Source organism: Centruroides sculpturatus, unplaced genomic scaffold, assembly GCF_000671375.1.
Source record: "Centruroides sculpturatus isolate CEXI.00-Female unplaced genomic scaffold, Cexi_2.0 scaffold83, whole genome shotgun sequence".
NCBI lineage: Eukaryota > Metazoa > Arthropoda > Arachnida > Scorpiones > Buthidae > Centruroides > Centruroides sculpturatus.
In genome coordinates, this window is record NW_019384393.1 from 149,069 (window position 1) to 169,303 (window position 20,235).

The 20,235-nt window shown below is 32.7% G+C and overlaps 1 protein-coding gene across 3 annotated transcripts in view; it reads right to left on the reverse strand.

The window, feature by feature from the left end:
* Nucleotides 1-9,560: 9,560 nt before the first annotated feature.
* LOC111618288 (zinc finger protein 423-like) overlaps nucleotides 9,561-20,235 on the reverse strand; it is a 56,512-nt gene continuing 45,837 nt past the window's right edge. For all 3 annotated transcript variants that reach the window (XM_023359782.1, XM_023359783.1, XM_023359784.1), the window contains 3 exons: nucleotides 18,869-19,219; nucleotides 14,483-14,650; nucleotides 9,561-13,567 (listed from right to left, as the gene is read on the reverse strand). In XM_023359782.1, the coding sequence (XP_023215550.1) occupies nucleotides 10,364-13,567; nucleotides 14,483-14,650; nucleotides 18,869-19,219 (3,723 nt within the window). In that variant the 3' untranslated portion in view covers nucleotides 9,561-10,363. The remainder of the gene's footprint in view (nucleotides 13,568-14,482; nucleotides 14,651-18,868; nucleotides 19,220-20,235) is intronic.

Below are 20,235 nucleotides of genomic sequence, written 5' to 3' on the forward strand. Positions count from 1 at the left end.
TATTATATTCTGTATATATTTGTTGATAGGTTAAAAAAGAATTTCTTTTGTGTGTTTTGAGGCATATTTTAGAGATGACAAAACTCATACTTTCACAAACAAACAAGTTGAAAGAGAAGAAATGTCTGGGTGTGAAGCAAGCACAATGAGTAAGGAGAGTGCAAGGTGTCAGAGGTCAGTTAGCAATCAAGCACACACCTGGACTAATCTATCAATGAAAAGAAATGTCAGAATAAAGATCTCTAACACACATTCGCACACATGTAAGGAAAATCATTTATCGGAAATCTCCTTCGGGCTCTTGTATAGACGTGAGGGAAAAGAAGGTGATAGAACATCAGATAAAATAACTACAATCTTTATTCGTATAAGAGGAAGATTTTATCTGTCACTCTTGTATAAATTTACAGGTTGATATCAGATAACGGTTCTTAACAAGAATTAGTGCTGGCTATTAAGTAAACATAGTAAAACTTCAATACGGTATTACATTATGTATAAAAAAGACAAAGTATATTTTTAATCATAAAGAAAAGAACAATCATTAAACGAAGATCGCATAGACGATATACATAAACGAATTACCACGTCATTAATAGAATATAATCGAAAATAATTATAGAATGGTATAATAGAGTCAATGGAACGAAACGGGATGGCGGACTATAATGAAAGTCATGGTTGTACAAATACAAAGCAATCATTAATTATAAAGTCATGAAGTTTGAAGCATCGAAAGCCTGCAAACACCTGGTTTGCTTAATGAGAATCCAGTAGCTTTGGCCCGTGACCCTCACGCAAGTAAACATCATCTCATCTTTGATTTTTTTTAAATCCTTTTCTTATCTATTTATTGCGAGAGGATAGATTATTTATTATCTTACCCCGGGCTAAATTGTGTTATTTGACATTTTAATGGTTTCCTCAGAACTGTCCACTCATTAGTATAACAAAACTCGTTTATACGAGATATCTTGTATTTCTTTCTGTCAGTCTCATCTGTAACGACAGTTACGTAGCATATTTGCAGCACGTCATAAAGTTTAATAGATCATATTATCTGGGCCTTTCACTCATCTAACATCAAAATTTATATCGATTGCTCACAATAATCTATCGGAATAAAAATATCTTACTAACTTTACAATTCAACTCACATTCGTTTATTGTATGGCTCTTTTTTCGAACTGGATATTAAATTATATAATTCTTTGCGCAAATAACTTTTTAATTAAATTTAAACGTATCAAAAGAACGTGTGTAATATATACTTTTAACACTGTTTTTTCTTGATTAAAACTTGTGATATTGCACAAAATTGCAAGATTATATATAAAATTATAGTATAAACTTTATAGATATTTGTTATTTTGTAATTCTTTATCCTTTTTTAATACTTTTTTCCAGCATAGATTATTAATAAGTAGCAAATGAAAATATAAAAGTTTTATGTGCTCTTTAAAATTAGCTCTAACAAAATCTCGATGTATTGCGTGCTAAAGAAGGGATTAAATTGTCATGTTTCCGTTTTATGGTTTGCATGATAGAATATAAAGATTTAAATATTTGAATAAGTATAGAATTTGTGTAAGCAAAATAATCCCAGTTATCTACATTGAAAGAAATAAATTTTAGATTTATACGTGGAAAGCCCCGAAATAAGCCTTGAAGGGATACTTTAACCACATTTAATGGATCAAAGCATATCTTAAAGTGTTTAGAGCGTTAATTGCGTTACAGTTTCGAGTCGATTTTTAAAAATGTCTGAATTAAAATTGCCATTTATTTATCAATTACGAAAACCCAACGAATATTTTTCATTTGCAGTATATATATATATATATTTTTTTTAATTTATTGAGTTTAGTAAATGATAAACAGACCTGTAATCTTAAGGCTGTAATACCAGTTCTTGCAGAGTTATCGCCTTTATTTGTTTAAAGTTCTGTAAAAGAAAAATGATGCAAAAACCTCCAATTATAAAATGTGCGATTGAAAAATAATGATAAATAGAACCTGTCATTAGTGGTTGAGATTTTTTAAGCGATTCGTGAGTTTACTAGAACGTGACATTAGATGTGACACGGTATCATTTGATTTTCTATTTGAACTGAAAGGCTAAAAATTGTCAAATGCATTAGTAAACTTTTATTAAATTTCATTTACAATAAAAATCTTTCATGATATATCAAGAGAATTTTTCTTACAAATATAAATTTTCCTTATGGTTAATTTTTATAATTAAAAGAACAAATGCATTTGACAGTCCTTGAATAATGTAACTTCTATTATGAAACTTCACGTTTAACATACTTAGATAAGACATTCATTAAAATGTTCTAGGAAGAGCCGAGTCCTATTTAATATATCAAAGTATTAAAATGAAATAATACAGATTTTGTTCATTTAACACAATATATACATCATTTATAATAAAAATAAGTATACTTTAGATAATATTTAATAAAGAAAAATAAAGGTTTTTACTCGCTTTAAATCCACATAAATTCTTACTCGGAGTCATAAAAGATAGAAGTTTGAAAAAGTAAAAGACCTGTTGCATTTACTCCAGGTTTATGTGCGATACATTCAAATTATGCTTCATATTTTCACGGGATTAATTTTTATAAGAATAACTTGCAAATTTATGTCATTATTATTACAGGTCATCAAAATGATAGAGCAGTTTTTATTAAAGAAAAAAATTCTTTGCGAAACTATATCCATTAAAATCATCAAAGTATCTTGTATCTGTAAGTATGCTCATGCCTTATCCCCAAGGTGCATTTGCATTCAAGAAATTAATAGCAGGATATTTAGTGCAGCTAGTTCTTATTTTTTATGTATGTGTTAATTTAACGAAGATCGATCTAGAGGTAGTAGTTATTTCAAAATGCAAACAATGGCTATAGGAAACCGAGTTCAGACACCAAGATAAAAATTAGTTTGTAGTTGGAGAGCCGTACGGAGGAGAAAGCTGTTTAAATACATTTATACAGCATACATTATCTGGAAAATTGAAACGAAAGCGTCCGTTGAGAACAAAGCTCTAAGACCATGGCATTGACGTATACCTTCGAGGCTGACTCTCTCCCGTCTCCTCGCTTTGCTAATTAGCATATTAAAGACACTCGTGGACTCTGGGGACCTAGTCCTGTCTTTGTCAGGCCAAGCTAGCTATAAATTCTGGGCACAGTTGTTAGAATGGAGTGTCACTTTCGTCTGATGGCGAAGAAACATTTTTCTCTTTGGAGTCTCCACGGGAGTTCATTCCGTAGACTTATCTATGGTCGGGCCATCAACAACGGATACGATGAACTATTGTTTATGCAGCTGCAGATGCTAACGAGGATGGCCCGATAGTTGTCACATAACTAATTTCTAATAGATAGCAACCCGTGTTTACTAAAAGGATGATAGTTGTTTACAACTAACTTAACCGTCTTTCAATAATCAATGACATATTGCTTCTCGCATAATAGACGTTTCTGTTAAAATTTATATTGATTCTTTCAGATATTACTGTTGTGAAGAACCAGGAAGTTTAATATCAAATTTTTATTCTTTTCAAAATTTTAATAACTCATTTTTTCACCGGAAATCTTTAGATTCATTCATGTCTGAATTCTCGTTTGAGTTCGTGCGTATAATAATAAAAAGTATGGAAATTCGAACAATTCGAAAGAAAAATTAATGGTTAAATTTTATAGTTTTCTCGAATTATTTAAAATTTCACAAAAAATAAAGAAATAAAAGTTAACAGAATATACACAAGGTTTTATTATAAGCAGAATGATCAAGCGCATTCAGATTTATGATTCGTCTCAGGAAGAAAGTTCCAGGAAACATCAGAGGTTAAGTTAAGAGCGTTGGGTCAATGCACACTAATATAAAAGCAAGATATCCCGTTACGGATCCCTGGTCACACCGATGCATTGTTTTTTCTAAATGACTAATTTTCCTCTGGTATCAAGCCTCGGGTGATTACCGTTAATTAAGGAAGGGAGTGACATTATTTAGACAGCTTATCTTAGTCTCACTTATTAAGTAGCCAACACCGAGGATGGAGTAATGGAACTGATAATGTTTTGTCCTTGAGTTAGAACGAAAATTGCACCTCCACACTTTAGAATCTAGTATTAGGCCTAAGTCTAGGCAAAAACACGATTTGAATGATGCGATCTCCGATAATGAGTTGGTCTTAATGGCTTAATTCTTCGACGTTCGCCTTTAGCAGAGTTAAAACGAAAGGGGAAGCATATTAAACAGAAATGGAGTCGGCTGTGCCAGGTGCTGATAATTAGGATATAATTGGCACCAATAAATACTTTAAAGAAAGATTGCAGCGCTTTCAAAATTTATAACTATCTAATTCGTTTTTTTAATCCTCTTTTTTTTAGATTTTTTTTGTTTGAATCGACTATTTAGAGAAGGAAGATGCCAACTATTCTAACGAAAAATTAACGAAACGAAGAATTATTAATGGCATTTGTCATAAGTATTTGATGTGTCGGCTAAATAAAAAAGTATCGATCAAAAGCGACATAAGCAGTGATTATACCGAATAAAGACAGTTATAAAATAATAAAATTGCTCGAGCTTCACAGAAAAAATATTGTAATATTAGCCTGCTCGAGTATATTTATTATAATCATCCAGGCATGAGCTATAAGAGCCGAAGCTAAGAAGAAGCTAAGAAGAAGAAAAAAAAAAAGACTATCCTGCTTCATTAAAATTCTATTGGTCGGGAGACAGCTTTGAGCATTATCAACGCATGTATTCAATGTCCTTCTAGGCAAAACCCGATTTCATTTCCTGCCTGTGATGTGATTTTCCTCCGCATCACGTGATACATCGTTGGTTGACCCCTTCACACCTGCATCGCGAAACTTCAACTCGGATGTCATCCGACTCTTCCAGAACTTTAATTTTCTTCTCAAGTGTTCTTGCAAAAGGCGTGAAAATTCTTCAGATCTGTTAATTGGCTTCGCTTCGACAGTAAAACAAGAACAAAAATCTCTATTAACCCGAGAAACGTAGGCAACAAAAGTTTTTCTTTTCAGTTCATTTTCCATTGGTTTTTTTTAAATAGTATAAAACTACGTTTTTATTAATTTAATTATAATAGTTCACTAGTGCATTTAGTATAAAAGCTCTTTATTATTTCTACAATTGATTTATGAGGAGTTAGTCTTTTATGTCGGTAAATAAAACAAGAGAAAAAAAAATTTAATTTTCTATTCTCTTCCGTAACCGACAAGGAAGAAATGTAGATAAAAAGGAAGAAAAAAATTCAATAGATACTATAATTCCGATTAAGAAAAGTTGTTTAAATTAACGCGGTAATCATCTAAAAACTTTATTAATGATGAAATTTGTTTTTAATTCATTCAGAGGTTTCAACAATCGTTTGTCATTAGATATAAAAAGAAGAAAGATGTTACATAAAATACAAACGGATTGCAAACGGTAATAAAACTTCAAGAAAAAGTTATTGATTTCCGTTTTAATTATCTATTCTTTCCTCTTTAAATGCCTAAGAATATTTTTTATTACACAAAAAATTATTTCACAATTTCATTTCAATTTAATTAGATCCTGTCAATTAACAACTGTTTTCTTTTTTCCGACAAAAACTTTATTAATTTTTATGATTTTTTTTCTAATTTTCGTGGCTAATTAACAACAGTTTTAGACCTTTAAATGTACTCGGACTCACTCTAAGTAATCGCCAACAGAAAGATTAATTATCAAAGTAAACTAGCAAGCCTCTTTAAAAATATAGAACTAAAGCTATAAACAATATAATTATTTTTAACAATGTTTACTTAACCTTGGCAATAAAAGTATTTAGCTGGTAGAAAAGATAGTACTGTATTTGAAATGCTTGAATCTAATGTGATAATTGACTATTGAATTTTGCGATTATANTGAGTATGAATTAAGCTGCTGTTTTTTTCAATAAATAATATGTAAATGTTTAAATTACAAGGTTTATTGTAGAGTTTCAACTAATAATAATAAGAAAAAAAAATCACGTCTTGAAATAATTAATTATTTATATAGTTTCTGGAAACTTCAAAGAAAGTATCATTCTTTTTATTTTTGTAAAATAATTTGTAACAGTAACAATTTTAATGAAGGTTTTCTTCTACCAATGACTACTTAGACAGTCGTTTCACGTTTAGAAAAAATGACAGAGTATTCACTTCCTAAATGCCATTTTTATTTATTTATTTTTTTATTATTTGCGTCGTCAAAGAAATAAATTATTGTAGAAGAGCTAAAAGCCTTTTGGCATAGTCCAATGTGGGGGTGTCTCTTACAATACAATCTAGTCACGTGTTAAAGGTGGGTCGACGAGAAATATCCTGTCACCTTATGGATCGTGACAACTATTGTCTACTGTCCGACTATCATCTAATTTAAATCATTCTGTCGCCTAACAGGACGTCCGACTAAGAATATTAGTAAACATTACTAATTCTGGATGGATTTCAGGTTTTTCTTTAATCATAAATGCATCTAAAATATGAATCTTCTTAAGGATCAACTTGCAAATTTATTATTTTTTTTATTATAATTTATTATAATGTTTAGATAACATTGTTAACATTATTCAGAAAAAGAATAAGAAACGTTTTAATATTTATAAGGTTACTGGCATTAAAAATAGATTTGTTAATAAAAATTAGATTTAGAGTGAAAAATTAGGTTGCTTATTCTGTCGTTTTATAATTCGATGTTAAGGACGAGAAAGAAGTCAACCTCGATTTATTTTTATAATAATAAAACATAACAAATCTTTATTGTCGAATGAAAAAAAGGGGATGTCATTCTACAAACAATACTTTTTAGTACAGTGTATTCATATTCTGTGGCATATTAAAATGCGTTTAGTCTTCGGAGAATTTAGAAAAGAGCAAAGGTCACTACGACATAATATTTCTCTGTGATACGTATAAGTCTAGACCATTGGGGAAATTGTGTACAAGACCCACTATTGTCTCCACAGGAACAAAAGAGGGTCTATAATCAGTATGTCTGAACTGGTGTATGACCTGACAGAGGTGAGATAGGTTCGCATTTATCTCGCACTTAATTAATAACGTCCAAGATGAAGAAGGCAGGTGTTGGTATCTTTAATTCTTTCGTCCTCCCTCTTTCGAGTGTCGTGTTCCTTTTTTTGCTGTGCAATACATGGGCGTAAACCTCTTGTATTACAGGCTGGCACTATCCATCACGTGTATGCTTGAGATATATTTATGATGTCTTTCTGGGTCGCGTGTAACTCCTATATAAGGCCCTTACTTGTTAATAGGTCAAGATAGATATATTTAAAATGTATGTATATTAGATTTAAATTATGAAAATCGCTTGTGTTAAAATATTAATTAGAAAAATTTCGATTTTTATATTGGCTGCATCCAATCAATAATATGTGTCAACTCGACACCTGCTGCTAAAGAAGTTGCGAAAAGTATAATTATGTAATAATCAAAAAATATGAAAATGTTTGATCTTTCATATATAATGACGTATCATAGAGAATTTCGAATAAATTATCAAACAAAAAGAGTAAATTGTTGTATCGAATACCCTACCGAAAAATTATTAATAGCTGCTAAGATAAACTGATAAAAACTTGAATGGTAGCTTATGTTTCATCTTATCGTAGATAAAATTTAAACTATATATCAGTTCGGTAAATCTTCAATGACAAGAGTAACAGCATCACGCCATTTTAACGCCATATTTCTATAGTCGATGTATCGCTTATTAATTTCTAATTGATTGTTCACGTCGGGAAGAGCTCTACTATTGTGTTGACGCAATGATGTCAGAACGGTCTATCGATTAAAACTTCCAATAGATGAAGAACTGGTTTTTCTATCTTTCGCTACGCTAATGATCTATAGGATGACACCGATAATTACATAAAGATATCGAGGTCAATGTTGAAATAGGATCAACTGTGTAATTTTATCAATAGGAAGAGTGCACCCATTAGTTCCACGTTTTGCCTCTAGGTGGCCGTAGATTTAAATTATGAACAATTGACTTAACTTTTCGTAAATTTATTAATCGGAGTGAAATGACAATTTCCTTTCTACGTCTTCACGGTTGGACAACCTGACCAACTTTATCTTTTTAATCAGCGCTTTTAATCCATTTTCCAAACAATGCTCTAATTCCAAATAGTCTAACGAAAAGGAAAACAATATATCCTGGTCTGTTTTCTTTTGTTGTCAAATGACGAGATCGTCTTACCTTCTAGATAATGGATTTGATAATCCATTTGGTAACTCTACACTCTTCTGAAACAAAAGAGAATTCTTGGAATTTTATTCTTTGCAAAGTCGTTGTCGTCTTTATCAGTTGTCTTAAGGCCCGCTTTCAACATACCCTCCAGGTAATCTATTAGGAAAATGTATAGAAGCCTTAAAAACGTTCTCAAACTTCGAGATTCATAAATTTTTGCTCGTTATATATATATAGCTTGGAGTTTTTCTTTTATTTCTAATAAAAATCTCTCTTGATTGTTATTTGCATGATTATTTTTATATTCATTTTAACGGCAAAATTTTAAGTTGGCATTTTTGGTAATTTTTTAAAGGAAAAAAATTGAATCTTAATGGACGATCTTTTACGTTCAACTTGAAATTTATCAAGAATTTAAATTAATTATAAAATTCCCAAGGAATTTCTGTAATGAAGTTACACAATAATTATTTTGTGGTTTGTTTTTTTGTGTTAGGCAGTGTAAATACACTTAAGTTAAGCAGTAGAAAAAGCGATAAAAACTGTAAAAGTTTTATAAAATTAAATAGTATGTGTATTAAATAATTATCTGTTGAGAAATGAAAATTAATTTTTTCTAACTCTTGATTATTTATGAGAGTTATTAAAGGATGAACCGAAACTTGTTACAGCATCGATTAGTAGAAGCGAAAAATCATTTTTTATCTATTAAAATAGCTCTCAGTATATTTTTGTTAAAGCTTATATTGAATTTCAATTACTATCTTTTGAATTTGATAAATTATCTATATTTTAAGTTATTTTTTCCTGTAGAAAAATTTATTCGTTTAGAAATTAGTAACAAAGGTTGACTGTCCTGTTAAATTATTTACCGGAATGATGTTCTGGATTCTTGTCACGCACAACGACAAAGACGTGATTTTGTAGAGACGAAACAATTAATAGAGAAAGAGTAGAGAGAAGTCTTGGGGTTTTGCTTCTCTGTACTTAACATTCACAGTAAGCTGGAGTGGGCGGCAACTGTAGGATTGCCACACGTAAGTAGCTTCAATTTGCTTGGTGACCCCGGAGGAACACCCCAATTTACTTCGTTCGGGCCACAGCCCATAGAACGAATGTGTGAAGCCTTCATCCATTAAATATAGCCCCGCTACCACCCTGAGTGTCAAATATCCTGTACATTAACAACATCTTCCCACATATCTTTCGAAACTATTGACATTTATCTGTAGGTAACTCAAATTAGAGAGGTTAAAAAAAGTAATTTTATTCCCTTCCGCTAAAATATATATATATATTTATATATATATAGGTCTTACAATTCAGGAAATGAAGAGCGCGTGAACAAAATGTATACCACTCATTCTTTAAATTTTATATTGTCTATTTGGACCCTCTATTTATTTTCTAAACAAATAAATGGTGAAAAAATAAACACGCTAGACGAGGTACAATCCTTGTTCTCCCTCACATAAAAATATAGAAAAAAGTCTTAAAATCTAATAAACAAAAACAAGAAATTACAATAGCAAACTGGTATATGGAACATAACAAAACCATATTTCACATAGCCTTGGTTTTTTTTTGTCTCAATAATAGTTAACAACCGAAACGAGACCTATAATAATTACAACGATGTTAATAGTTAGTTTCCATAACCAGTATCACAAGAAACTTTGTTGTAACTCGCACACAATCAACCACGAGTTTGGCATATTATTTTTGTTAGGTCCACAAAAGATGCTGTGCTTTCTCCAAGCCAGCACTCAACAGAAAACATTTTTTTGTCCTCCTCCTGTTTTTATGTAGCTGTCTAAATAACTCCCAGAGTTATTTAGGAAATAAATAGGTATGTATATATTTTATATATATTTATATAAATAAACATTAAGGCAGTTACCGTGATGGAGAACTTTTCCGGTAGAAAAACAACCATTATTTACACTGTTATAAATAACAAAAATGACCCCGAAACTATTTACATGTAAATAGCCTATCTTCTAGTTTTTTTTTTATAAGCTCATCTAAGTGGCCATATCAACAGATGGGAAAGAGAAAGGCCATTGAACGTGCTTCGAGATATTAGCACCATTTTTATAAATCACGCGGCAACTTCTGGGGGTGGCACAGCAACACTTTCTTCGTTTACGGAAACTGGAGAGTCCCTCATGTCACCCTCTTCCGGAAGACTACTGCATTCACTACTTTCTAGGTCTTTGGCATCTCCAGAGGTCGAACTTTGACCAGGTGAAGATTCGGAAAGATCATCTGGAGGTGGATCATCCACGTGTGCTATAGTCACATCGTGACTCTTCAGTAAATGGCTATCCAAATTTTGTAATGTTTCGAAGATATCTCCGCACACAGTACAAATGTGTTCGTAATGTTTCTGATGAATTTCCATCATATGTTTTCTCAATCGTCTCATTGATGGAAATGATTCAGAACACAGTTCGCACGGATTAGTAGTGGAACTAATATGAATCCTCATGTGTTCCTTCACGTGACATTTTCGAGAAAACGTTTTTCCACAATGAGGGCACATAAACGGTTTCAATCCCGTGTGAGATTTTAGATGAGCCTTTCTATTTTCTTTTCTTGCAAATCTTTTTTTGCATATAGGACATTCATATGGTTTCTCCCCACTATGAGACCTCATATGAATATTTAGGTTCCTCGATAAAGCAAATTCTTTATTACATTGAGGACAGGTAAATTTAGTTCCCTGCGTATGAATTCTCATGTGTCCTTGTAGATTGCTCAAACATGGAAACACCTGCTCACACTCTGTACACGGGAAGCATTTTTTACCTTCTTGAAGATCGGTATCACTATGGCATCGAAAATGATGCTGTTGCATATCAGACGACGTCTGGAATACTTCTGGACAGAGAGAACATTTGTAGGTATTTCCTTTTTGTTCGTGCAATTTTCTGTGATTATTCAAATTAATAATCGTGTTGAACACTTTAGAACAATCAGTACATTGATATTGCTCAGATGCACCTTCGAACTCCGTATGTAATAAAATATGATTTTCTAATTCCGCTCGAAAGAAAAACTTCTGAACACAACGTGAGCAATCGTACGGTCTTGCAGTAAGTCCGTGATCCAACATGTGAATCTGTAATAAATGAGGAGTGGTAAATACAGAACTGCAAATGTAACAAGTGTACGTGGAACATCCCTCAAACGTATGTTCAATTAAATGACATTGAAGTTTTGCAGGCGAGTCTAATACTTTGTGGCATAATCTGCATTCATGGCACGTACCTTCTTGTAAAACATGAGTAGCCACATGCATTTGTATCTCGGCTTCTGTATCGAAAGACATCTGGCATTTGATGCATTGGTACGTTTTACGATGCGTCACTCTATGCTTTTCTAATTCTGTCAAATTTTCGAATTTCACGTGGCATTCATGACACCGTAAATCATCAGTTTTGCTATGAAAACAATCTTTGCACATGTAAGTGTGAACGCCATCTTGCTTACCAGTAATAATTAGATGGTTAACTTCGTAGTGTCGTGTACACACGCAACAAGAATATAAGTTTTCATTATTTTTTAAATGAAATCTAGCGTGAAGCCGAACTTCGACCTCGGATATCAACGTCTGCCTGCAGACTACACAAGGTAACGGAAATCCATGGTTATTATGTTGTTGAATGTGTGTGTAAAATTGCTCTTCACTCTGCATAGTCATTCGACAATTCACACATGTACTGCCATAAACTACTTTACAATGAGTCAGTTTGTGTTCTGCTAGTACAGATGCAGACGGACAGAGTTCATCGCAGATATTGCATTTGTGTTTACTTGGACTTACGGTATGTGCTTTCATGTGATTTTCCAATTCTGTTCGGGATTTGCACGATTCGTTACAATAAGCACAAAACAAACTTAAGGTGGCCTGTCCCGATTTTTGCGAGCCAGACGTACGGATATTGTGCATATGTCGACGATGAGAATTGAGTGAAGATTCTGAGGGAAAACTTGCATCGCAGATATCGCATCGGATTTCTTTCTTAGAGCCGCTATCTGAAGAATTTTCATTTCTATTACGTGATTTGAGACTAAGATTTTGTGCCACTTCAGCCGTACCATTCGACATTCTACTGGAGCTACTTAACATGGCCACATCCGTTGTATGTACTGTTTGCATATGCTTATCCAGGAGAAATTCGACGTGAAAAGCCTCACCACATAAGACACAAGAGAATTGTTTTTTGTGTGTGCTCACGTGATATTGAAGTTGAAGTTCGGTTGGAAAGCATTGATCACAAAGTAAACAGCGAAATGGTTGAAGTTTAGAAAGATGCGAAACTCTAACGTGTAGCTGAAATTCAACATCTGAGCGGAAGACAGCATTGCACGATGTACATTTGAAAAGTCTACATTCATTGCTATGCTTAACAGCAAAATGCACTTGAATGCTTACTTTGGAATCGAACATTTCTTTGCAGAGAGCGCATCTGTATAAATGGTGAGCGTGAATATCCATTAGATGTTTCTGAAGTTCATCAGGCTTATTGAATAATTTTAAGCAACACTGACATCCATATTCTGTGCTAGTTGATAGATAATGGCTGGTAACATGACTGTCGAGTTGGTCTTCAGTCGTGAACTCACCGTCACATTCGGTACACGTGAATTTTTGTTTTACAGCATCCAGATGAGTTTTCAAATGAGTTCTGAATGATTCGAAGTCAGAAAACGCTGCATTGCACTGATTACATAATAATGTATGAGGAGATGGAAATTCGTGGCTAGTAGTACCGTTGTATGTCGAAGGTTCTGTTTTAGGCATAACCATTCTATTTTTTCCCGTCTTTGTGTTACTCTCCGTCTTTCCTACTTGAGAAATGGGAGTGCCAGAACTGGCATCTCTTTCGTGCATAGATCTGACATGATCGAGTAACGCAGACGGACTAGTAAATCCCATAGTACATTGTGAACAGTAAACATTCTCTCTGCACTTAGAAATGATGTCACAAAAGCTGTGGATAGTTAGCGTATGTTTTTGAAGAGCGTGAACAGTTCCAAATTTCATAGTGCAGTAGTCACAATCGAAATCGGAAGAGGACGGTGGATGTTGAGACAACAAGATTGAAGGTAATTGAGATGGAGAAGTTGGAGTATCTCCAGACGATGTTATGGGAACATGGTAAGCTTGAACGTGCAGTTGAAGGCTTTCGAGATTGGAGAAATCGCACTGGGAACAAAACCCACAAGCGAATTTCGTGGAAGCATTCGATTCTTCTCTCACACCATTCACATCTGTCATAACGACATCTTCATGCACCTACAGAGAAAATAATAATTTTAAAATGTTTTATTCCTCACAGAATTATTATATGTTATCTTATAGTATAAAATTATTTTAAAAATTCGATCAATATTATGTTAATAATATTTCGAACAATATTTTTAAAATTTATCATATAAAAAAATGAAAATATTTTAAGTATAGAACCAATTTTTGAAGGTGTCCAAATTAACTTTAATGATTCTATTTCTTTCTTTGTAATATCATAAATGTCTATTATCAGTTTGAATGCAGCTTTCGCAATTATAACCTGCAGGTTTAACATGCGACCTTCACTAATAATAACCCTCTCCACAACCTGAAGAGGTGCAGCACAAAATTTATCCAGAGAATGCCGAGTCCAGCTCAAGGCCAGGATGCAGTACAGATTTTAACTGTTATAAAAACGTATTCATTTATAATTTAACTTACTAAAAATATATATACAGCTTTATTAATCTCGTTGTATTAGTTTTCGAAATTTTGACTGGTTATACACGAAGAACAAGTAATTATATTGCGATCGAATCTCTCTTGCTTCTTTAAAATTCACGAATTAAATTAAATAATTAAATTATTCATTATAGTTTTTCTATTCAAATTAAAAATTTATAATACCAAGACATACTCCCAGAAGAATATTGGCAAATACCTTACGGCGATGTCGACTATTCAGACATGAGGTCACATTGATGTATCATTAATTATGCTTATGTATGTGTCTGTATGGATCATATTTACTACAGGTACATTATAGGGGAAAAAATGATTAATTATTACCATATTAATTATGATGGTAAATGAAAAGAAGCGTAAACATTACGAGAATATTTTTCCTGTGGTTATAATTCTCTTTTAAATAAACTAAAATTTCGAAAATAGTGATTCTTTCATATTTTAATAGCTGTGTACCTTTTTATGAAGAGTTAAGGCTTCCGGAGAAGGAAAGATCACCTCGCACACGCTACATTTTCCCTGAACATCGACTGCTTCTCCTTGGTGACGAACGATCGGGCTGGGACTTAGTTGAGGCAGAAAAGCTGGGGAACTGCTACCATCTCCATGACTTCCTACATGAGTCTGGAAAAAAAAAATGTAGATTGAAGTTTGCGTATACAACAATCGATTATATTCAAAAAGAAAAGAAAATTAATGGATTTAAATTGGCCTGTTTTCTAACTATGCAATTATACTTTAAAGATAAGTTCCGTAGCCTACATCCTATTAAAACGAGGAGAAAATTACTTCTTTACAAGATCTGCATTATCACATGATTATTGTAGAAAGACATAAATCAGCCGCATTGTAAGGCAGAGCGTGGGACGAAAGGATATTAATTGTTTTTGATGAACTACACCTTTAGCCACCCGATCAACTTATAGAGGCTGGATCTATCAATGACAATTTACATCGGCTGACAGTTTGTCATTACTGCGTATAGTGATTATCAACATCTATTGAAGTGCTGGGCTCTACCCACTGGCTGATAAATGATGCAGCAGACTTATCTTCAGATACTAGGACATGTTTCAAATTAGGGTTTTTGAGCGAAACAAGGATCCGATCCCCTTAAGGGTTAGCGACAATTCGGTAAGGTGTGAAGTGCAGGAGCAGCCCCACCTTGGAACATCGGAGATTTATAGCATCGACAAATCGTTCAATAGGTGAACGGCAGGGATACGCTGTACGTACCGAGAGATATTACAGATCGATGACAGTATAGCAACATTCCCCACCCTCATTAAACATCAGGGAATTTATTATACAGCAGCCGCGATAAATTGGATGCCAAGAGGGATGGTCCCCTTTCCTTCACACCTAATTCTTATATCCCTTAAGGCAACAAATAAATAGAAAATTTTATTCTTTAAATTCTATAAATATTCTTTCTCAACTCGTTATTAATCTACATTTTAAATTCTTAGAGGCAATCTAAATGAAAGGAAGATTTTACAACTCGTTCCATATAATTGAGATGTTAAAATAAAGAAGGCTGCAGAAGCTCATCTTCGTGACGATTCGTGAGTTACGGCCTCACCCATCACGCACGTTTCACCTCAGCGAATGACATAAGGGAGACGTCTGATGAAAGAACAACTCTCCACGAAAAAAAAAGGCCCACTATCGGGTTGCTGGCGCCACAGTCGCACGAAAATTGCATGTCGGAAAGTCATTAGAGAACATCTATGGGTCTTCGCAGCTATAAAGTGAGCAGTAATATTCTGCTCTCACTATATTTTCTTTCTGCTTACAACAACAAAACGATGACGACTATCATCTCTATCCATGACGCTCTTTTCAGAACGAGTTGCGTGTGGATATCCATTAAATGCTGCCATTTTTCCCCATTCTTTTCATTCCCTATTATCAATGTTCGAAAAGGCGTGAGGTTGAGCATTTCTCTCATAAAATGTTTGCAGAAACTACCGATTGACGCTTGGCCTTTGAAAAACAAACTATAACTTACCGACACTGCTTAAAGTTATATCAAATACTATATTTTATTTTTCATTATCAGACTATCATGAAAAAAAGCGTTAAATAAGATTCTAAATTCTTTATTTAAATACACATTTTAAATACTTTTTTAATAATATACATAATTTAGAAGCGTCAGAAAATTAATTTACAATTTTATTCTCTATTACTTTCTTAAATTCTAGTTTTAAAAAAAAACCATTTTTTTCCTTAAGATTCGAACGTATTTCTTTCGATATGAAGTTGTCAAAGTAAATTAATTTAAAAATTGCTTGTTTAACCAAACCTCGACTACAGAATTAAGTCTTAATTCAATATTCTAACATCATACTATATAAACAGTAGTTTTAATCTTAAATAGGAGAATCGCAACATAAATTTTTAATGAGAAACAGCTTTTTCCTAGAAGATAATCAGTAAAATTTCCGTATCAATAACTCTTTTATCAAATTAGAATAATAAAGCAAATTAAACAGGTTTACAGGAATGGTAAAGAAGATTAAAGTAGAGCTGAAAAGCCTGGAAAGGTAAAGTGAAACTTTAAGGTTAGCAGAAAAAAAACTGAATTTTTATAATGACTGATAAGAAATTTATAGATAAAACTATTTAGATTTATTGCATCGGTATGTTTAGTTTCTCTCACTACATGACTGAAATGGTTGTCATCTATCATAAGTGACAGTTGATAAGGAGTTAATAATGCAGATATGTTAAAATAGCCGACATCCTACTTATAAGGTAGTGAACGGGATAAGATTAGAGAAGAGTTCGAGGTCAAGACAAACATCATAAATGGTCTAGAAGATACATTTATAATTGAATATGACCAACGAGTCGTGAAATGAACTTAAAAAAAATGTCTGGATGAAACGAGAAGAAAATTTAAATATTTCTAACTGTAAAATTTTAATTTAAATTATTATTCATTTCTGGAGAGAAAATCGAATTAAGTGTAGTCTATCTTAATTGCGGATAGCTGAATGTCTTTCCGAATTATAACAAATGATTGTGCTAGAGCGACGAAGTTAATCGATCATTGCTCCACCACAAAAGACTAAACTTCAATTCTACAAGTGCTCTCAAACCCAGTGTTTAATGTTAAACCAATATGTTTAAAGAATAAATGATCCTTCTGCAGGGGCTTTCATTTAAATAGTAGGCCTGTTATTATCGTGGTAAATAAGAGATATTATCTAGAGAAATACAAAAAGTGATTTTTGGGAGTCACCGAATTCTTTCTTTTTCGTTCTGTACTTTATAGTCTTTGGATACGCCTTTCTTAAATTAAGACGTCATTTTTTTTCATAATTTGATTTTTTCGTTTATAAATTTCGGAGGTTGAGTTTGGTCGAAACCTCCTCATTTATCTTTAACCAACAGATTAATGGCTGCAGGGCTAATTTGAAGTTCTTTTTACTAGCAAATCTCAAACTTCACTTAATCACTTTCTCAACATTTCTACCTTTTTCTAAGTTCATAATAGGTATAAACGTCCGAAACATTCTTCTAACATAGCACTAGTTATAGCTATCTTCAGATCTACCTTGGGGGCTATTTGCTCGCCGTAAGGGATCATATGTCATTATAAATACATAGACGTACTTGCGCTGTTTGTTTTTCACCATCTAGTGGATTTAAGTGTACTTTAATTGTTTATTCTGGCTACGGGCTAAGAATATTACCACACAAATACAGGATGGATCCATTGTATTTCGGGACTTCTCGCTCGAGAACTGGAGGGCTTTCTTAAGGATTTACATACGACTCATCTAAGATAACAGCACTAATGAGTCTAAAAATGCGATTTCTTCAAACAGCTTTGAGGAGAATTTTTACAGAACGGACTATATTTACTTTAGCACTAATGATTTAGGAATATTCATTTAATCTTTTCCAGTACTTTTTTGGGCCAAGTTTAAATTGAGTAATCAAACTATAAAACAATAAGAAGTGTCTTATCTCCCAACTTTTTAATTATGTAAATTATTTCAATGTAATTGCTCTGATAAAATATTTATGACTGTTATGAAAATATAATTTATGAACATTAAGCTTATTATAAAGTAAATATGGAGAGTATTAACTGGTGTTATAATTAATTCTTCGTGTCGTCCTGGAACAAAATAAAATTCTGCCAACCGAACGGAACTGTGCTAATCAAGTACGGTAATCCTTTCTAAGTTTTTATACGACTCATAAAATCCAATTAATGATTTAAAGCTTACTGAAGCCTAATCATTATATGCGATGCCATTTATTCAATAAGATAATAGGCGATAAGCTGTCTTTTTTTTTTTGGACTAAATAGAAAAAAAATAACTGCGGTATTATTCCTAGTCTCTTAACTAACTTTCTACTTTATGTTCAATTTCTAACTCTAAAAGCGTTTATGAGTTTGGAGTTGCTTCCGATTTTGAATTATCGATACATCAATTTGTGTTCAGCCTAATGATTTATCTATCGTAATCCTTTGTTGATATGGCGACATCCTTTGTCTCGTCCTTGTCTCATGTAGAGACAACAGCGACTAGAAAAATCAATAAAATTTGCCTGCATTCTCTTTATCAAGGTTTCAGTCTAATTTTCTGTTTTTCAATTCACCAAAAATTACTCGATTATTTTGATTAATGTAAATAACAGAATGATTAACTCGATGCAATTTTTCCCTACGACTAAGCGCAAATTAAACATTTATATTCTTTTGATAAAGAGGAAAAAATCCCAAATATAAATTTTTGTTTCTATCGATAACGGTTGTAAGCTGCTATCGATAACGTTGTTAGTAAGATAATGAAAAAGTTACTCCTTGTAAGAACTAACCTGCAAATCCCTGGCAGTGGTAAAAACGAGCGAACATTGGAGGCATCGAAATGTTTGTGCCGAATTTGATCCATCCGTAGGTTGTTCCCTCTTGTGATTCTGCATATGGGAAGTAAGAGCGGCAGCAGTATTGTAACCGCGATTACAGACTGTACACTGAAATGGTTTAGCATTATCGTGCGTTTTCATGTGTATCTTGAGGTGGTCGCTGCGGGAGAAAGCCGATTCACAATGTGGACAACGGTACTTCCTGTCACCCGTATGCAGTTTGACATGTCGGTCTCTACTTCTTTTGTGTTTGAACAGTCTTTGACAGTAGTCACACTTAAAAGGCATCTGGTCGCTGTGGACCTGTTGGAAAACGAAAATAAATTAAACCATTATACCATCGATTTATCCTTATACTAAAAAACTTTATTTTGTATTGCCCAAGAGATCTAAATTAAGTCGAAGTAAGCGATTTTCGACATTCATTCCATTAAAGATTGATTATTCGGTTTAGGTAGCGAATCACAAATTCAACACTCCTTAAGAATATAAAATTAATTTTAATTAATTAAATTATTAATTATGTTTAATCTATTCTTAAAATCATAAATATTTTATAAAATTTGAAATAAAATATAACGCCTGTACTCATCAGTTAACTCCATCAACTGACGTGAACTTAATATTAAAGAATCTACTGTACAAGTACCAAAAAATATTGCTACTGAAATTCATTATTCATATACAATTTAACCGGATTACTAATTATCTTCTTAATTTATATGGGTCTAGTTAAAGCATCAAGTTATATATATATATTTTGATTTATAATTATGAAAAAAAATAATAATAAATTTCAAAGTACAAAATTTAATAACAAAAAAGCTGAGTAATGCTCCCGTATTAAATATTTACTCGGACTAGATTTTATTATTGTTAATAAAACATTAATTTTTTGTGTTTAGATTATAAATGTTAATGATACTCCACTTCACGAGAGTTTAAATTTATTGTAATTAGTGAAGAAACACTCGTGTTTTTTATGTTTGCATTCTTTCTTACGAGACCGATGTTTTGTTCATTAAAAGCTCATAAATGTTATGCAAATATTAAAGAATGGAGAGTTAGAGATGATTAATTCTGGCACGAATTTCAATTTAGTAAACATTTTGTGTCAAAACGAAATAAAATGGCTGAGCAAGAAAATCAATTTACAGGTCAGAATGGAAGGTGGCGGCGACGTTCAACATTCCCTGTTGGAAAGAAATTCACTGCTGCCTATTGTATTACTGATTTTGCAGTGCAGTAGTGGCTCCCACAGAGCAAAGGAGTCGTCCATAAAACAAGGGGTTGGACTGTCCCCACACCCCTCACGTTCG